Source organism: Notolepis coatsorum (assembly GCF_963971535.1).
Source record: "Notolepis coatsorum genome assembly, chromosome: 4".
NCBI classification, from domain to species: domain Eukaryota; kingdom Metazoa; phylum Chordata; class Actinopteri; order Aulopiformes; family Paralepididae; genus Notolepis; species Notolepis coatsorum.
This window is the reverse complement of record NC_140168.1, coordinates 70542592-70563440: the sequence shown is the minus strand read 5'-3', so window position 1 is coordinate 70563440 and position 20849 is coordinate 70542592. Positions and strand designations below refer to the sequence as shown.

Below are 20849 nucleotides of genomic sequence, written 5' to 3'. Positions count from 1 at the left end.
TTGACGATAAGAAAATAAATAAATTATCCTTTACTCTGTAAATTAATCACTTTAGTCAACAGAAGTCGACAGACTTCACTTCAGACCTCCTTAACCAGATTACTGAAGACTAGACCAGCCCTTTCAAGCCTCCTGGGCTGACCTTAACCAGATTACTGAAGACTATACCAGCCCTTTCAGACCTCCTGAGCTGACCTTAACCAGATTACTGAAGACTAGACCAGCCCTTTCAGACCTCCTGAGCTGACCTTAACCAGATTACTGAAGACTAGACCAGCCCTTTCAGACCTCCTGAGCTAACCTTAACCAGATTACTGAAGACTAGACCAGCCCTTTCAGACCTCCTGAGCTGACCTTAACCAGATTACAAACATTACAGTTCTACTTTGACAAACATATTTACAATTAGCATTTTATAATGTTAATAATATGAGAGTCCACATTACAGTTCTACTTTTGTTTTTGATGTGAAAAGTGATGCTGCATAAGATGACTGCACTTAGGACTGACTGAGAAAGTACACATTACAGTTCTACTTTATAAAATGCTAATTGTAAATATGTTTGTCAATGTTAATAATATGAGAGTCCACATTACAGTTCTACTTTTGTTTTGATGTGAAAAGTGATGCTGCATAAGATGACTGCACTTAGCACTGACTGAGAAAGTACATATTACAGTTCTACGTTGACATTTTAATGTTGGACCAAAGCATTGCATGTAATTAGAATACAGGCAAATAAAAGTAATTTAGTTTAAAGTACAATCTTGACTGTCTTTTTCTCTCAACGCTTCAATAGGTAGATCTTGCCTTCACCAAAATAAAAGTGATCTTGGGCTTAAAAAGGTTGGTGACCACTGACATAGAGCATTAAATCATATAGTTTTTCACATTAGGATCTAACATCCCAATAGGCCTCTTTGTTTACGGTTTGATTCTATGGCAATTTTTAAATATACAGTAATAAAAAGAGCTGAATTTACTCTTTTGCACTAGTAAAATAGAATAGATGAGTAAAATGATGCAATAGTGCGGTGCAATAAAATAGTTCTCATCATTTACAGTACAACAAATCAATAAAATAAAAAAGCCCTAATTTACAATAATCAGTGTTGATGTAATGAGTCTAGGAGGCACAGTGCATAAGTAGTAAGATCGAATTTGCACTGACGCATGAATTTGACAGGAAGAGCATAAAAATAGGCAGAATAAATAATAGTGCAGCCAAAATACTGATAATTTGTGTCTTTAAGAGTTGGCCTCCGTGATATCTCATTTAAATGTCTGAGCAAAGCGATCTGATTAAGCTTTCTTTTGAAGATATTTAGCGAGTTGGCTCCCCTGATGTTTTGGGGCAGTTTGTTTCATAGTTTAAGTTCATGTTTCAAGTTTCTTTATTAGTTGTCATACAGAAATACAGAATACTTTTGCATGAAATGCTTCTTTCTGTTTTGCTCCTGAGAGTGTGCTAGATAAAATAACAAGATAAAATAGTATAATATAAGTATAAAATAGAAAGTCAAGTACGTAAACAAAACAAAAAATTTCAATACAGTATATGTACAGTCTATACAATGCAGATACAGTGTAGAAATGGTGAGGTATAGCTTAGCTTGTGGTGCCACCTTGTGGTGATGAGGTGCATGAGATTGATGCCAATAAATATAAAGTGTGTTAGTGTCTAAAGTGGGTAAAGTGGGTGCTACAGTGTGTTGTTTATTTAAAGTGAGTGTGTGTGTGTGTTGTGGGTGTATTTGATGGTCTGTCATTGTTCATTGTTCATTGAGCATCCTGATGGCCTGGGGATAGAAGCTCCTTCTGATTCTCTCTGTGCTTGCCATGAGACTCCGGTATCGCTTGCCTGACCGCAGCAGTTCAAAGAGGCAGTTGTTTGGGTGGCTGGGGTCTTTGATTATTCTCTTAGCCTTACCCATGCAGTGCTTGTTGTAAATGTCTTGGAGAGTGGGAAGCCCCCCTCCAATTGTGCGTTCGGCTGAACGGGCCACTCTCTGTAGTCTGCTACGGTCTTGTGCAGTGCTATTCCCAAACCAGGAGGTGATATTGCCAGTCAGGATGCTCTCTATTGTGCATGAGTAGAAGTTCTTGAGGATCTTCTAACTCACTTTGAGCTTCCTTAGGCGCCTAAGGAAGTAGAGGCGTGCCTCTCTCTCCTCTCTTATATCATCCCTCTCCTCTTATGTGTGTGGTCCATGTCAAGTCCTCGGATATGTGGACTCCGAGGTACTTAAAACTGTTCACTCTCTCAACCGGTTTACCGTCGATGCTGAGGGGGCTGTAGTCCCTGACCCCTGACCTCCTAAAGTCCACAATCATCTCTTTTGTTTAGCTGACGTTCAGGGAGAGGCTGTTCTCTTGACACCATCCCGCTAGAACCTTTACCTCTTCCAGGTAGGCCCTCTCGTCGTTTGCAGAGATCATGCCCACCACTACTGTGTCGTCAGCAAATTTGATGATTGTGTTGTTGTTCCGCTGTGCCACATAGTCATGTGTGTACAGGGAGTAGAGGAGGGGACTCAGAACACAGCCCTGGGGGGCCCCTATGTTGAGAGTGATGGATGAGTTGCCTGCTCTCACCACCTGGGGTCTGCCCGTCAGGAAGTCCAAGACCCACTGGCAGAGGTCATAGTTCAAGCCCAGGTCCCTGAGCTTGGCTATGAGTTTGGAGGGGACTATGGTATTGAATGCTGAGCTGTAGTCGATGAATAGCATTCTCACATAGTTCCCCTGCCTCTTGTCCAGGTGTGATGCTGCTGTGTGCAGCACATGGGCTATGGCGTCCTCCGTGGACCTGTTGGGGCGGTATGCAAATTGCAGGGGGTCCAGGTTGATGGGGAGGGAGGAACAGATGTAGCCCTTCACTAGCTTCTCAAAGCACTTTATGGCTATGGAGGTGAGAGCTACAGGGCGGTAGTCGTTGAGGCAAGCGGGCTTTGGGTACAGGGATAATGGTGGACTTCTTCAGACAGGTGGGGATGACGGCCTGTTCTAAGGACAGGTTAAATATGTCAGTGAATACCGGGGCCAGTTGGTCGGCACAGACTTTTAGGACGCGGCCGGGGATACCGTCCGGTCCTGCTGCCTTCCTGATATTCACTTTCTTAAAGGTCCTCCTCACCTCATGTTCTGTTATCCTGAACACTGAGTCTCCATCGGCAGTGGCCCCCCCTCCATTGCAGTGGTTTGTAGGCTGGTGTTGTTATTCACAGCCTCAAACCTCGCATAGAAGGTATTGAGATAATTTGCCAATTGGATGTCACTGTTCAGCTTGAGGGAGGTGCCTTTGTAATCTGTCATCGTTCTGAGGCCCTGCCACATACCTCTAGAGCAGGGGTCGGCAACCTGCGGCTCTTTAGCCAATCAGCTGCGGCTCCCTGGTCCAAAAAAATTTAAACGTCTTTGTTCTCTTATTTTGGAGATCGATGTCATACTGTGACACTGAAATGAAAAAATATTTCATCAACTAAAATATACAGTAAGTCACACCCCGTGCCTCTCCCTGCCGTCTGCAAGTGGCTAATCTTGAGTTTCCGACCCCCCAGTAAGCTAACCATGGATGAATCCAAAAAAAGGAGTCTGAGGAAAATAGAGGGTTTAATTCAGCGTGGACACGACAGATTAATTTGCTTTCACGACTAATGATGCAGGCTTACCTGTATGCCTGATATGTGGTGCGAAATTTGCGAACAACGAAAAATTTACTTTATTTTATAGATTTTCCACAAATAAGTGAAGGACTCAAATAGAGCTGCATAGTTCAGGGTTTTATTTCAAAGTCGGTCTACAGACACCAGTGTTTTGTCTCCTCTTCTGTGTTTTATTTTAAAATAGGTCTACACAGCCAGTATTTTTTTCTCCATAAGAGTTTGAGGTTTTCCTTTGTTATAACAGGTAAAAACAGCAATAAAAAGTCAAAAATGTTCTCTTTGTTGCTTTATAATTCCATTAATGCAACAAACTGTGTGCTATAAGTATAAAGTATAATAAATCGCAAATTACTTTCGGTATGCAATTGTCAGGCGTTTTATCCTAAATGTGGGGTATGCTTGGCGATATATAAAACGTTATACACTGTGTTATCTTCATTTTAAGGGTAAATAGGTTGTGCGGCTCCCTGAGCATTTTATTTTGTGGGAGGGGGGAAAAGTGGCTCTTTTGATAGTAAAGGTTGCTGACCCCTGCTCTAGAGTCAGCCTGTTCATATTGAAGTTAAATTGTATCCCTGTAGCGCCGTTTTGCCTCTATTACTATACTGTCCTCCTTACGTTGTATCTCGCCACCTTGTGGTCATTCATGTTGCCTGTCACAAGCCCGGCATTGTCGGATTTGTCTACCCAAGGCTTTTGGTTTGGGTAAACTCTAATTGTGGTAGAGGGGATTGTTTCTTCTACCAAAGTACAAACAAAGTCCAGCACTGTTTCCGTGTAGTCATTAATATTATCTGTGTTGTCGCAGAACACACTCCACTCTGTACATTAAAGTGCAGACTGGAGCACTTTAGTTTTGGGGCATAGTTGACAAAGGCTCCATCACCGATCTTCTTTTGACTGTTTCTGGCAGTCTAATAGTCCAGCAGCTGATGATCGCAGCGTTCTTGCTGGCATGTAATTTATTGTGTGTTGGCAATGTAGCTAGTTCCCTGTCCATTTAGGGCTTTGTATGTAAGGAGAAAGACCTTGAAGTCTATTTTTTTTTTTTTTTTTTGGTCTTTTTCCCCCTCCATTTTCCTCCGATTTTCTCCCATCCCAATGTTAGTCGTATGCCAATTCCCAGTCCCTTCCTGGTCGCTGCGCTTTACCCCCCACAGTCAGATCATTTGGGAGAGTGGAGGCTACCACGTGCTTCCTCCGACACACGTCCAGCCAATCACCGCTTCTTTTCACCTGGCAGCGCGGATTCTCATTGAGAGGGCGTAGCGTGTGGGAGGACCACACTATCCCCCTCACGTCCAATCCGCGCTTAGCAGGCGCCCCGACCGAACTGTAGGAGTCGCTGTTTACAACGACCCGGACCCACCCCGCCAGCTTCTCCCACCCTCTGATACAGCCAATTGTATCAGTGCAGACGGCCAGCCAAGCTGGTGACAACCCCGGAGCTGTGAGCTGGATTCGAACAGGCGAACCAAGCTCACAGCTCCGGGGCTGGTGACGAACGCAATCTCCGCTCGACCACCTAACCGCCCCTTGAAGTCTATTCTAAAAAAATGTGTCACTTTGTTTATATGGGAGTTGAAGTTCAGTTTTGAATCTATGATAACCCTGCCTCCAAGAGGACTTAACCATAAATAACAATCGGTGCAGTCAAAGTCATGCCTCCAAGAGGAATTAACCATAAAACACTTTTTGGGTGGAGTGGACCTTTTTTATTCTACAGCAGGGGTCTCAAACTCGCAGGCCAATTGCGGCCTGCTGGATGATATTTTGTGGCCTCTACTTGACATCAAAGTTTAGTGTTAGTGCGGCCTGCGCGCAACTGTTTGCCGAGTCGTTGTGCGAGTTGGATGTTTTATTTATTTTATCACTTGTAGGCTACCATAGCGCAGGCTCATGACAGCAACGTTACGTTAGTGACTTGGTTGAAACGTGATTCCGGAGTAATACCAAGTGGAAGGAAAATATATCCAGTGCGTATGGCAGGCATCCTCGAAATTCTCGTCTGTCTCCTCTGCAAGCAGTGCTCTGCCTCTCTGTCTGTCTGGCTACTCTGGTCCAATCACATTCAGCGTCCCGTCAGCCCCCCCCCCGTCAGCCCCCCCCCCCCCACACACAGTCTGCGAATCAGAGCAGAGTAGGGCGGGTTTTCACGGAATGAGTGTTGTCTCTTTCAGTGGGTCCGAGTCAGAGCGAGAGTAGTAGTAGTCTAATCTGCAGGTACTGTAGCTAGTAACCTCGTTCCCAGTTTTACAGTATCTCCGTGAGATAAATGTAGCTAGTAGCCTAGTTTCGCCAGCAGGCACTTAGTAGAAAAATATGGCATGCTCATGCTGAATGGACTGAAAAATATGCACGCATCCTCCCAGCACCAAACCAATGTGCCAAGAAACGGTAGCTCTTGTGAAGAGTGGCAATTTGAAACGCCACTACGAAACAAAACAGTTATTTTGATGCAGCCTTTCCTCAAAATTCAGTGCTAAGAACCACAAAAATAAATGGAATGAAATCATCATATCAAGCTGCAAGCAGAATTATTGTTAAAGCTATGTCACAACGAGAAAAAGCAACCAAGTCCTCACTCAGTGGCATGGGTGTTGGCTAAACACAAGAAGCCATTTTCTGATGCATACGTAATAAAGTAATGTATGACTGAAGTGATGGAGACCATGTTTGAAGGCAAACGAAAGCAAATCCTCCTCAGATAGCACAGCAACCAGAATAACTGAAATACTGGCTGATGATTTGATTAAACAGCTTTGTGATAGAATAAAATAAAATGCACAGTGCATTTCCATAGCTGTGGATGAGTCCACTGACACCACTGAGAATGCTCAGTTGCTGGTGTTTGTGAGGTTTTAGTGAGTTTGTGAGAAGATTGGATCAGTTGTACTTTTTTTTTTAATACTTGAAACCCTTTTTTTGTGGAATATTTGATGCGGCCCAGACTCTACCTCCAGCGGCCCCCAGGAAAATTGAGTTTGAGACCCCTGTTCTACAGTATATTGTTTCCATGTCTCCAGGTCGGACCACTTGTTTGCCTTCTTTGTTCAGTGGAGCCCAGAGGCCTTCGGGGAGGAGGGCGCAGCGGGTCGAGAGCCGGGCTTCGTTGTCGTCAAGAAGAACCAAGAGGCAGAGACTGGATCAAACCAACCACCTGTCCCAGATATCACCTCCAAAGACTGGGAGGTAGGAGGGAGGGAGGGAGGGAGGGAGGGAGGGAGGGAGGGAGGGAGAGGGGGGGAGAGCGGGGGAGAGGGGGAGAGTCTCTAGAGCAGTGGGTCCCTCTATTTTAGAGAGCACTACCATCTTTCAGCATGATATTTTGGCTGCATTCAGATCCAAGTGTAGCCCCTTCCCTCTCCTTGTTGTCTTCCCTTCAGTGAGCCCTCTGGTTGTGAAACCCCTGACATACAACAAAGTAACCATTCTGGTCCTCTGCAAGGGAACCTCGTGACCTTTAGATCTCATGAACATATAGTATTCACAATATTTAGCATTTTCTTGATTCTGCACAGATTCAGTGACTTTGTGGAGCATTGGATTGTGGGATACACTTCATGCTGGACGTTTGTATGTCATGCCCTTCCTGGAAGGGAGGAAAACGAGGGATCATGGGAATGTAATGTTAGTTTGAGGATTCTCCCCTCGACTGGAGGGAAGACGTATGACGAGAAGGAAGTATTTTACCTGGAACTGAACACAGCTGTGATGTGGGTTGAGGGCCACAGAATGTCATTCAACATGTGATTATTTGGAAATGTAATAAGTAGTCATCTGCATCTTTAGGATTTATATCATTATGATTGTTAACTTCTAATGAGCATGTTCTCTCAAATGCACTACTGGGATATAGAGAAAATACATGGAAATCAAATCAGAATATCGTACTGTTGAAAGTGTTTTAACATTGATTAATCAGCCATTTGGAAGTTGAAGCAGTGACTACTCTTTCCTCTGGTCCATACAAAAGAGTTACATGTTAGAACTGGTCCTACTAGGAGTCCAAACAAAAGAGTTACATATTAGAACTGTTCCTACCAGAGGTGTGGACTCGTCACATGACTTGGACTCGAGTCAGACTCGAGTCACGAATTTGATGACTTTGGACTTGACTTGACCAAATCAAAAAAGACTTTGACTTCGACTTTGACTTTAATACCAATGACTTGTGACTTCACTTGGACTTGAGCCTTTTGACTTGAGAAGACTTGATACCTTGGCTTCCCCCATGCCCAAATATAAGTTATATTAAATACTGAATGGTTTGTTAGTTACTGCGTTATTTTTATGTAGATTGGTAGCGAGCTGCAGCGCAGTTCTCCTCTCCGGTCTGAGACCAATAGGGTCCAGCTGCAGTGCCGGAGAATCCTCTCACTGGGCAATCCTGTGGCAGCCACGAACCTTCTTTCTATAGAAGCAGCTCGGATGTTCAATCAATCAATCCAATAACACACGCTCGTCGCTCACTTAAAACGGCGCACCTCCCAACTGCTATATAGAAAGTAGTAGGTTCGTAGCTGCCACAGGCTTGCCCCTTGAGAGGATTCTCCGGCGCTGCAGCTGGACCCTACTCGCGGAGACACGCTGTGCTGTGGGGTGTTTACTATTTGACCGTCATGGCAGCCCCCACTAGTCGTGTTTTTACAGATGGATATTGTCACAAGTCAATTTCTCTTTTGTCGAGCCAAAGAAAAAATCGTTTTAGTTAAATGTAATTTGTGTCTTGGCTCAAAGATTATATCTTCTGCCCACTTTGTTTGAAACAATCCGACAGCATCCAATCAATTTGCGCCAGAGAAGAAGTAAGTTACGATGAATTGAAAATGGGGGACCCTGATGTAAACAAGACGAAAGTCTTTCTCTGGTCTGCATCCCCTTAACAATTGTATGTATTGAGCTGTACCGTACTGTACCCAATTGTATCTAGTTGTAAGACTGATTCTGAATATTATTACATTTATAGAAATTAGATTATGTTTTGCCAACAAGTTGATAATGAAACTTTTTGGTGAAAAGCGTATTATGACTTGTTTAGGACTCGAAACTTAAAGGTTAGGACTTGGGACTCGACTTGGGACTTGTCAGTCTTGACTTGGGACTCGACTTGGGACTTGCCTGTCTTGACTTGGGACTTGACTCGGGACTTGAGTACCAAGACTTGCGACTGACTTGAGACTTGCAAAACAATGACTTGGTCCCACCTCTGGTTCCTACTAGGAGTCTAAACTAAATAGTTGCATATTAGAACTGGTCCTACTAGGAGTCTAAACAAAAGAGTTGCATATTAGAACTGTTCCTACTAGGAGTCTAAACTAAATAGTTGCATATTAGAACTGGTCCTACTAGGAGTCTAAACAAAAGAGTTACATATTAGAACTGGTCCTACTAGGAGTCTAACCAAAAGAGTTACATATTAGAACTATTCCTACTAGGAGTCTAAACTAAATAGTTGCATATTAGAACTGGTACAAACGGTCTTGTTCAGTCTGGACAGGTGTCACTGGACAGGTGTTACTGGGCTGGGGAGAGGGAGTTTGGATCGATACCAGCGACATTATAGTGAGAAAACCGTAACATTGTGATTTACTGCATTTCGATGTGAAATGTGAGTTTTAAATATGTTTGAAATTAATTACGATCTCTGCCAAAAGGCTGGGAATTGCGTGGTTGCCATGGTAACTAAGGACTCTGGCAGAAACCACTGTATGGTACCTGTGTAGAAGCTGGTCTAAGTGGATTAATTGACCAAATGAACCATTCTCTGTTTAATATAATGGTAATGTAATTTACCAGTTAGTCCATGTTAACAAGATGGTGGCAGAATGAACCGACTTCTATTTAGATAGACTTTTCCAATACCTTGAATTTATCACCTCCTTACCCAAAATGCTCAGTAGACTGTTCACCCTGCAGCTTCGGGTCGAGCCAGAGTGGAGTCCAGCCAGGTGTAGACGTGCAGATGAGGAGTCCAGCCAGGTGTAGACGTGCAGATGAGGGGAGTCCAGCCAGGTGTAGACGTGCAGATGAGGGGAGTCCAGCCAGGTGTAGACGTGCAGATGAGGGGAGAGAGTTAAGTCCAGCCAGGTGTAGACGTGCAGATGAGGGGAGAGAGTAGAGTCCAGCCAGGTGTACATTTACATTTACATTTAGTCATTTAGCTGACACTTTTATCCAAAGCGACTTACAAGTTCTGTACGAAGTCATCAGGAAGGGTACAACTCTATCAGCTCAGTAACAATGTTCATCAAAGTGTTGCGTGCTACAGTGTAGGTTAGTTTATTAGGACATGTGCATGACAGTAAGTGTAACTGAGGGGTACAATTCCCTGACTGTATTAATCAAGTATTAGTATCATTAAACTACTACCGTCTTATGTACATTACTGGCCGTACCGTACACAGGTATATCAGATGAGAACTTCTCCACAATAACACGGTTTCCACACAAATACTCGTTTAGAATATTTATTACATCAAAGGATATTATAACAATACTTTAATTGCGCTTATAAGGCAAATAGAATGTGCATAGGCAAATCAATAATGAATATTAGTAATTATCTATGGTACTCAGGAGAGATACTGGAGATACTGAAAGGGGGGTACTACCGGTTGTAAGCCAGCAGGGGGAGGCAATGCTCTATACAAAGTCAAGGGTCCACGGAGGCGATATCACCCCTGTGTCAGCGGGGAAAGCAGCAGCTGTAATCCTAGGGTGCGCGCCGCAGATGAAGCCGTGGAGTCTCTGCTTCGACAGAGACGGGCTCGAGTGATGTCCTCACGGGCTTGTGTAGATCCCACAGTAGCAGCGGGTAGGCGGTTCTCTGCTCCAGCAGCCACAGTCGAAGCAATGAAGAATAATAATCCTTGCCGGAAAGTGGCTCTGCAATCACCGATGTAGGTATCCTCCGTGGTGCGCGGTGGTCCACGGTTGAACTTGACGTTACTATCCTTATTAGCACGCGGCAATAAGTGCTCTATGTAGACGCACAATTACTCACTCCACGTGGTCTTTGACTCGTAATGAAGGCTTTTACTAGTAAGGAGCGAACGATACGTTAAACAAACGTAGTAGGATAAACACGACTCTATTTGAGGCAATACGAGCCTACTCTACCGCACGTTGCATGGTGGGTGAGACGTCGCTTGGATAACTGGAACTGAACGAGACTGAACGGGACAAGGGACTAAGAGGAATTCTACATTTCTTGCGCCCTATTTATATGCACGGTGAACAAATAGTACCATTCGTATTTCGGTAGACGTATTCCTACGCGGAACCGGGGCTAGTTGGGACATGTTCGTCGGCACCATTGAACTTGACTCAAGGGGCCTGTCTGCTGGCGCCAGGTCCTGGTCCAATGAGAGAATGAACTATTATGGGCTGTAGGCTAAAGGGATATTCCGTGCATATGTACAAAGAATATACAAGGGATATCAAACGATATACAAATATTATGCAATATATATCAATCAATAAATACATATATTCGGTTTAATCTGACCCTTTGTAACAGTAAGGTTAGTTAAGGTTAGATTTCTTTATTTTATTATTATTTTTATTATTTTTATTTTATTTCAGATAATGGTTGAAGAAGTGCGTCTTTAGTCGACGGCGAAAGATTGGACGGGTTTCGGCTGTCCTAACTGGGGTGGGTAGTTCATTCCACCATTGTGGGGCAAGGACTGAGAATAGGCGACTTCTCTTTGATGACCCTCCCGGCAGCAGGTTATTTCACAGGCCTACAGAATTACATTGTTTTATGAGATCTACCCCTTAAACCCATCTACTACCCATCATCACTATACACGGTGGTGTACTAGTGGTTAACACTGTCGCCTCACAGCTAGAAGGTCGTGGGTACGATTCCCGCTTGGGGACCAGGTTGCCAGGTACCCAGGTGGGGTATCTCCCGGGCCTTTCTGTGTGGAGTTTGCATGTTCTCCCCGTGCTCGCAAGGGTTTCCCCTCCCAATAAGATAAACCCAATGGAAAAACATGCAGAACAGATCGCCAACACTGTTGCGTCCCTGACGAAGACGGACAGGACCACTTGGATTGGTCCCGGGGGCGTGGCGCTCGGTGCAGCCCTTGTCTGCTCCCGGCTGCCCTTGGGTGGAAGGACGACGGGATGGGAAGTGCAGAAAACATTTCGTCAGCGACTCAGTTAATTTGTGTGTTCCTGTGGGTCGCCCATCGCATGTGTGTGTGTGTGTGTTAATCTGATGACAAATAAAGACTTATACTTATACCTTATCTACGGCTTAAACCGATCTACTCTAACTTCAACCTACCGGTACAGACTGTCTGAGTCTAGTCGGCCATAACTTCATGAACATCATCATCAACTTGCTGCTATGTGCTCTGATCTCTGATAATATATCACTGAAAATATTATTGTGTTTAAAAAATAAATAAATAAGAATTATTATTTATCATTGAAAAAAATGCATGTGTCATTTGATGAAGTATAAATAACCTTTAAGGCTCCCACAGAGTCGGGCGGAACGTACGCGGAACGGACTCCGCAGAAGCTCACATTTTCTAACCGCACCGGATTGGTTAACACATTGAGCGCCATAAGCTTCCCCCATCCTTCACTGTCTAGCGCCAGCTTTTCATTACCATTTTCGCGATATTTCAAGATCTTTGCGGACACTATTGTATATTCTATATTATAGCTATGGAGACAATAGTATGGCTCATTTGACAGACACTATTTCTAGTCCAACATGTAAAAAAAGTTTGTTTCTACACACTGTAGTTTGTAGTTTATTACACGCTAAACATCGTCCATTTCCAAGATAATCCAGTCTTTTTCCATAGATCGCGAGATAAAACCTGTTATATGCAATAAGCCCAAACCATTCTGGTTGATCCCCTGAAACCCCAAATACTCCCAAATCAAAGGTGTATATACCATGTACACATGTGCCTTCACAAAATTATCAAGGGGGGGGGGGGGGGGGGGTAGTCTTCCCCCGAAAATGCGATTGTTACAAAACGCTTGGTTTATGTCCGGTAAAGTAAGACACTGATCGTTACATAAACGTGTTTCAGGTTCTGTAAAGGTTCAAAAGGTAGGCAATACTGCCACCTGGTGAGATTCGATCGGCATTGCAATTCCAACGTAGGCAAACGAGCCAGGGACACATAGAATGATCCGGATGATGGTTTAGAACGGGGATCAGAGGAAAAATATCAAAGGATCAAAACCAGAGAAATCTCGGGTATGACGCTCAACCGCTGGCGAGATAACCCGAGAAATGTTGTGTATGGCACTGAATGACTTAAACATGCTGCTAGTTGAGACATGCTGACATGTTTTACATTTTTTTTGTCTGTATTTTTCACCCATCCCAATTTAGTCGTTATTCAATTCCCTTCCTGGTCGTTGCGTGCATTGCCCCACTGTCAGCCCTTAGGAGGGTGTAGAACTACCACATGCCTCCTCCGATACATGTGGAGTCGCCAGCCGCTTCTTTTCACCTGACGGCGAGGAGTTTTCACTGGGGGAATGTAACACGCTCAGAGGTTCACGCTATTTTCCCCAGATCCCCTCCCTACCGACCAGTAGGAGTTGCAGTTTACAACGACCAGGACACATACCCCACCAGCTTCCCACCTGCTAACACTGCCAATTGTGTTAGTAGGGACGACTGACCAAGCCGGAGGTATCGCTGACAGCTGGATTCGATCCCAGAGTCTCTGCGGTGGTAGGCGAGGGCTTAGTCCACTGCGCTACCCAGCCGCACCGACATGCTAACATGTTAGTGCTCTAGAGCAGTGGTTCCCAAAGTGGGGGTCGCGACCCCTAGAGGTCTCGACCCTATTGGCCCTGGAAGCAGGCCAGGCCGCGTCTATATTTTAAGCAAGTGGCTTGTCCTTCCGCGTTCCCGTTTTGCGCTCTGATTGGCCATGCACGTTTCTGGTCATGTGACATGTGCACCAATCGTGGGACGGCAAGTTCTGCGCCTATTTCCGGGTCTAACAGCCTGCAAACTACCTAACGCCTAGTTTATCACTGGTTAAGCTTAGGCGACTTTTTCGCAGTTGGTTAAGGTTAGAGTTTGGAATCAGGGCAGGCGTTCTATCGCCATGCTCTAAGACAAACTCTAACCTTAACCAACTTCGAAAGAGCGCCTAAGCTTTGTCATGTAAGGTATTGGCTTGTGTTGCTACACGGACAGGTATATATGTGGCACAGTACTTCCTGGTCTGGAAGCTAGTAAACAGTCAATGTGATCACACGCTCTCCGTCTCGTTATTATATGTGAACCAAAGAGTACGAGGTTTACACAACATGGTGTCAGAAGTGGGATAACTTAATATAAGGAGACGAGAGAGAAAAAGAAAAAGATGTGTCGCAGCAGGGAACGAGAGGATAATGGAAGCAGTCGATCCAGCTCCCGCCGCGCCGGGCGCCAAGAAGAAGGCAGCTCCCAGACTCAAGAAAGCAGGTCTCAGTGTCAGTGACCTGGTCGTCGAGGCAGTATCTGCTTCTAAAAAGAGGAGCGGGGTGTCACTCGCTGCCATAAAGAAGGCTCTCGCTGCCGGTGGCTACGATGTGGATAAAAACAAAACGCGTGTGAGGACTGCCGTCAAGCGTCTGGTGATGAAGGGAACCTTGGTCCAAGTCAAGGGTACCGGAGCCTCCGGCTCTTTCAAGATCAACAAGAAGGCTGAGGTTAAAGCAAAAAAGCCAGCAAAGAAGCCAGCGGCCAAGAAGAAAAAAGAGAAAGGAAGAAAAGGACGACGACAGGATGGGAGACGAAGCAGCCCAGTTGCCGTCGCTGCCACAGTTGGCTCCGCCAGGCAGGTTTGATTTCAACAATAATATTAATGACTGGCCAAGATGGATGAAACGATTTGGACCTTATAGAATAGCGTCTGGATTGGATAGACAGTCAGAAGAGTTCCAAGTAAATGCCTTCATGTATGCGGCGGGAGACGACGCCGAAGACATATTAAGTGTTTTGCCGCTCACAGAGGAACAGAAAAATAAATACAAGGATGTCACGGATGCTTTCAATGCACATTGTGTCAGTAAGAGGAATGTCATATTTGATAGAGCATGTTTCAACAGACGGAACCAAGAACCGGGTGAGAATGTTGAATCCTTGATCACTGCTGTACACACACTCAGGGGCGTAGCAAGGACAAGCCACTTGCTTAAAGTATAGAAGCGGCCAGGCCAGTGTTTCTAGTTGCAGCGGCACAATAGTTAGATAACCTAGGTGGGGCACAACCAGGAGATCAGTGCAACTCACACAAGTTGGAGAACTATCTCTCTCTCTCTTGCTCACACACACAAAGGGACCCGCATGTGATTGGTGGAGGCGGGACCCTTACAAAAAACTAAAAATCCATCAAAATCAGTGTTGTTGCTAATCATTGACACATGCTAGCCTGTAATAACTCCCCCCAGAAAAATCTACTTTGCATTTGATATATAATGTATGCCATCACACACTCTGGCATTTAAAGGGTTAGAATTATAAAATGAATATGTGGTGTTATGATCAGGGCTGAAGTTGAATAAAAGATTTATGAAAGAAAAAGTGGTAAATTATTTCAACATATACTAATGTTTTTATGGCATTTTTTGAAGAGGACAATTTTGTCCCTTATGGTAAGAGTGAGTATTTTCTTCAATCTGACATTACAAAAAAACTGAAAATCCGTCAAAATCAGTGTTGTTGCTAATCATACATATGCTAGCCTGTTTTTTTTTTTTTTTTAAACTTAAATTTGTATTGAGACAAACAACACAACATATACAATAACTTCAACAACACTATTAAACAGACATAAATAATAAAGAAAAAATGTAATGCCCAAAAGACGAAAAATAAAAATACTGACTTAAAAAAACATAAAACAATTTTAAAACATTAAGTGTGTGACATGGGTTCAGAGACCCTCTTTGAACCTCTTTCCTCCTTTACCCTTCGCCCTCTTGTGATGTATTTGGTTCTTCCTCTGTGATGTCGTTTTCGTTCCCCTTGTAATCCTCCCACTTTCCCCATCTTTCTCCAAATTTCTCTTCCTGTAACCTCAGCATGTGTGTTATCCTCTCCATATCCTGTATCTCTTCCACTATTCCTACCCATTGTGCTATTGTCGTGGGTCTTCTTTGTACCACAGTCTTGTTATTGCTTTTCTGGCCGCTATCAACATTATCTTTATTAAATATTTGTCCCCCCCTTGTATTCCCTCGTGTGTCAGGTCTCCTAAGTAAAGCACCAGCCATGTTTGTGGTAACCCGTATCCTAATATTCTGATCATTGCCTCCCCTATCTCCTCCCAATACCCCTTCAGCTTCTGACATCCCCAGAATATGTGCGTGTGATTTGCCCCCTCCTTCCCACACATCCTCCAGCATGCTCTTTGTGTTGGTGCATATTTTCCCTTCAGCTCTGGGGTTATAAAGAATCTGATTATGTTTTTCCATCCAAACTCTTTCCATATCCTCGATCCTGTTGTTGAATGTTGCACCTCGCATATGTTCCCCCATTCCTTCCCTGTTATTTCTATCTCTAGTTCTCTCTCCCATTTCTCCCTTATGTAATCGGTCGTATGTCCCTTGCTGTTCATTATAGCTCGGTATATTGCTGATATTACTCTTCCTTGCCCCCCTTCGTATATGCCCATACTATCATCTTGATTATTCCATTCTGTTCTTCGTCTTTGGCCCCCCTTATTTCTTTGTTAGTAGTCTCTAACCTGTAGATATCTGAAGTGGTCTGAAGTGGTCCCCCCCCTGAAGTGTCTGCATTTCCCCCTTCTCTATCATTTTGCATATCGCTGTTGCCCCCCCCCCCCCTCTCCCACCTTCTGAATCCATGGTCTAACCTCCCTGGTTTGAATCTCTTGTCATGTGCTACCCATCTCAGAACCCCTGACTGCTTCTCCAATTTGTGTGTTTTTACTACTCTGTTCCATATGGTCAAGGTGCATTTGGTGATTGGATCTAATAGTCCCTCTTTTTCTTTAAATAGTTCCCTATCTCCCACCAGAGCTTGTACCTTGTATCCCTCCCCTTCTTTTTCAATGTCTTTCCATCTTGCCTCATATCTGTCGTTACACCAGCACGTCACTGCTCTCAGTTATGCTGCATAGTAATAATCTTGTAGGCTGGGTACTGCCATCCCTCCCTCTTCCTTTGGTAGTTGTAGTGTTTTATATCTGACCCGTGGTCTTCTCCCCGCCCATATGAACCTCGATATCAGTCTGTCCCACTCCCTGAATTGATTCTGTGGTATTTGTATCGGTAGTGACTGGAATAGGTACAGTAACCTTGATAGTATGTTCATTTTAATGACCTCCATTCTTGAATTGAAGTCCAAGGGCATTACTGTCCATCTCTCTAAGTCTCTCTTGATGTTCTGATTTATCTGTGTATAGTTCGCCTCAAACAGTTTCCCCACCCCTCTCGTGATGTTCACCCCTAAGTATTTAATCTTGTCCATGTCCCATCTTATCCCGTACTGTTCCCTAATTTCCGTCGTTGGGGTATAGTTCCATGCTAAGGTCTGTGTCTTTGTCACGTTTAGTTTGTATCCTGAGTAGTGGCCATATTCCTTCAGTAGATCCATCAGTGCCGGGAAGCTCTTGTCTGGTTGCCTCATGTATACTATCACGTCGTCCGCAAATAGGCCTAGTTTATATTCCGTTCCCTTTATCCTTACTCCCTTAATGTCCTCGGTCTGTCTGATCAGTTGTGCCAGTGGTTCTATGAAAACAGCGAAGAGCGTTGGTGAGAGACAACATCCCTGTCTGGTAGCCCTCTCTAATCTGATTCTATCCGTCAGGCTGCCATTCACCTTAACCCTCGCTGTTGGTTCTTGATATAGCGCCTTGATCATCTTCATCGCCCTCCCGTTCAGTCCGAACCTCATCAATGTTTTATATAAAAATGTCCAGCTCACACTGTCTAATGCTTTTTCTGCATCTAGGCTAATCAGTACCGCGCTACCCCCTTGTTTTTGTATCTCCTCTACTATGTGTAATGTCTTTCTCACGTTGTCCTGTGTCTGTCTCCCTTTAATAAATCCAGTTTGATCTTCATCTATAATGTCTGGCATAAACGTCTCAAATCTCTTTGATATTATCAATGTATACATCTTGTAATCCACGTTGAGTATGGACACAGGTCTGAAACTACTACACAATTCTCTATCCTTCCCTTCCTTCGGTATCGTGGTGATTATGGCTTCCTTCCACGAGGGGGGGCATTTTGCCCTCCTCCATCGTGTGTCTGAACCCAGCCCCTAACATGGGTGCTAATTCCGTTCTAAATGTCTTGTAGACTTCCGATGGGAATCCGTCGCTCCCCGGAGATTTGTTGTTTTTAGCTCTACTAATTGCCTCTTCCAGTTCTCGTTCCGTAATTATTTTATTTAATTCTTCATTCTGTTCTTTCCCTATCGATGGTAACTCTAGCTTCTCCAGATATGCTTCTATTTCCTCTTCTCCCGCTGCTTTTGGCTGTGTGTATAGTTTCTCATAGTATTCTCTAAATGTCCTCTCTATTTCAGCTGGGTCTCTCAATATTAGTCTTTGTATCCCTTATTGTGTGTATCGTGTTCAACTTCTGTTGTGTCCTAATTCTCCTAGCCAACAGTCTGGTCGCTTTTGGTCCCCCTTCATAGTACGTTTGTTTCATGAACCTCGCTTTCTTTTCTATTTCCGTCAATAATTCCCTATTTATCCTGGCCTTTACTTCTTTGATTTCTCCGAGCGTTTCCTGTTCTTTTGATATCTGGTGTCTCCCCTCTAGCTTCTTCAGCTTCCCTATCAGATTGTGATATGTCTCCGTTCTGGCCTTCTTCAGCATTGCGGTCTTCTCCATCAATTTCCCCCTTATCACCACCTTCAGTGTGTCCCATAGAATGTTCGGATCTACCGCCCCATTGTCATTTTCTTCCTTATACCTGGCTATCTCCTCCTTGATCTGACTCGCCACCCCCTTGTTATTTAATATTCCTACATTTAGTCTCCAGATCGTGTTCCTCTGTCTCCCTTCTAGATCTACTGTCAGATATATGGCACTGTGATCCGATATGTCCGCTACTCCTATTCTGCTCTCCCGTACCCTGTAACTGTCCCCCGTCGTCATCAAAAAGTAGTCTATTCTCTCATATGTCACGTGCGGGTGTGAGTAATGTGTGTATTCCCTGTCCATGGCGTGCATCCCCCTCCAAACATCTGTAATTCCCATTTCCGTCATCTGAATATTCATATATCTACTGATTGGTGCCCGTCCTTTTCTAGTACTCGTGGTGTCTAGGTCGTGATTCAGTACTACATTAAAATCTCCCGCGCATATCAATATCCCTTCTAGTTCCATCACTATCATATCAAAAATGGTCTCATATAAATCCCTCTCACTCTCTAGGGGTGCATAAACATTCACTAACGTAATCATTTGACCCTCCATTTTTCCCTTCACCAGAACAAACCTTCCCTCCTTGTCTCTTACTTCCTTGATCAATTCAAATTTGACTGTTTTTGATTAACGTGATTACTCCTCTCCTCAGGTTCCGTTTAAAGGAACTATAGTATGCATTTTCATATCCAAATCTCTTCAGTTTCTCATGATCCTGTGCTACCAAATGTGTCTCCTGCAGAAAAATCACTTCCATCTCACTTTTTTTACACTTCAACATCACTTTGCCCCTCTTTATCGTATTATTCATTCCATTAACGTTTAACGACATCATTTTTATACCTTTAACCATTGTCATCTTTCTTCTTCTTTCGTCTGTCAGTCCCCCCCATGTCACATCCATTCCCCCCTCCGGTTGTAGCCTCCGCTCTCTTCACCGAATACATATAATGATTAACATAAATAAAAAACATAAACTTTACATAAAGTGCTCCCAAGGCGTTCGGGGGGTCACTGTGTCCCCCCCTGTCCCCTGCTGGTGGGTGAGGAGTAATTGCTCTCCTAGTGAGAGGCCTCCTCCTGACGGCTTGGGGGTTTGAAACCTTTACCCCCAACCGCTCGTCATATTTGTCCAGCTTTCTTACTGTTTTTATTGCTGTCGAGCTCCTGGTCAAAAGCGCTCTGTCCTTCATTCTGATCAAAGACCCCCATTTCCTAGGTCCCTCAACGTTAAAACTAACCTAAAGTTAGTTGTTCACCAACAATCTCAACATTTGTTTTATCATTAGCTCAAAAACACAGAACCGGACGAGACAAGTTGGCCGCTCATAGGTGCTGCTAGGATAATAACGACAATACTTCCGCTCCGGACCGGTCGGTGGGTTTCAAAATAAAAGTCTAAAACACCGGAAAAGACGTTTATTTTGTACAGCGTTTTCCTCCACGAGTACTCGAGTACATCATGTCATCAATCGATCTGGATTATTTTTGCCCATCCCTAGTTTATCCTGTGCTGAAGTCTCCATTCCAATAGAGATAGTATATATTTTGGTGTTTATTTGGAACACTGCCTTTTTATTTATTACGTTTCCACAGTTTTTTCCTCATACTTTATTAACATTTTGTACATGGTACCGCAAGGTACATTAATAATACATATACATGTTAAAAGGATGACACAAAAAGCCAGACAGAGGGCTTGTTTCCAGTTTCAGTTTGTTTTATAATAAACAATCAAACTGAGCATCTTCCAGTGTTAAATAAAGGTTTATTGCACTTTGAAACGGTTTCCTTGCATTATTATGCTATTATTATATTAGTAAAAAAAATAAAAAGGTTAATTGAAAACTTTTGGGAAATACATTTCTCAAAATAAAATTCTCTCAAAACCGCAATAATATCGCTTATTGCAATAATTTCTGGGACAATTAACACTTTGGTCGCCAGGCTTATATTCATAATAAACCATCCCACGCCAGCTCTTATTTGTCTATGGAGAAGTTCCCCTTCTTTGCAGGGCTATAACTTTTTAAATTGTATTGCTAAATTGACATTACTATGGCCCATTCAACGTCAAGTATCTATTGTTCAGGGTGTAGCAACGTTATACTTTTTCATTCACATATTCATACTAAAATACGGTCTAAAGTATAAGTATGTTTTTATCGTTTTCTGCAGCATTCTCCAGAGCGTGATTTATAGCCCTAAATGCATTATATTGATGATCAAATACAGTTTGATAGCGATCTGCGAGAGATAAAAAATTTCAAATGGACGTGCTTCTACAA

General features: G+C 43.7%; 1 protein-coding gene across 1 annotated transcript in view; it reads left to right on the top strand.

Moving 5' to 3' along the window:
- LOC311226552 (oxidation resistance protein 1-like) overlaps positions 1 to 20849 on the top strand; it is a 179666-nt gene that overhangs the window by 124482 nt on the left and 34335 nt on the right. Inside the window, exon 10 of the mRNA XM_084311972.1 lies at positions 6693 to 6858. Coding sequence (XP_084168098.1) covers positions 6693 to 6858 — 166 coding nt within the window. The remainder of the gene's footprint in view (positions 1 to 6692; positions 6859 to 20849) is intronic.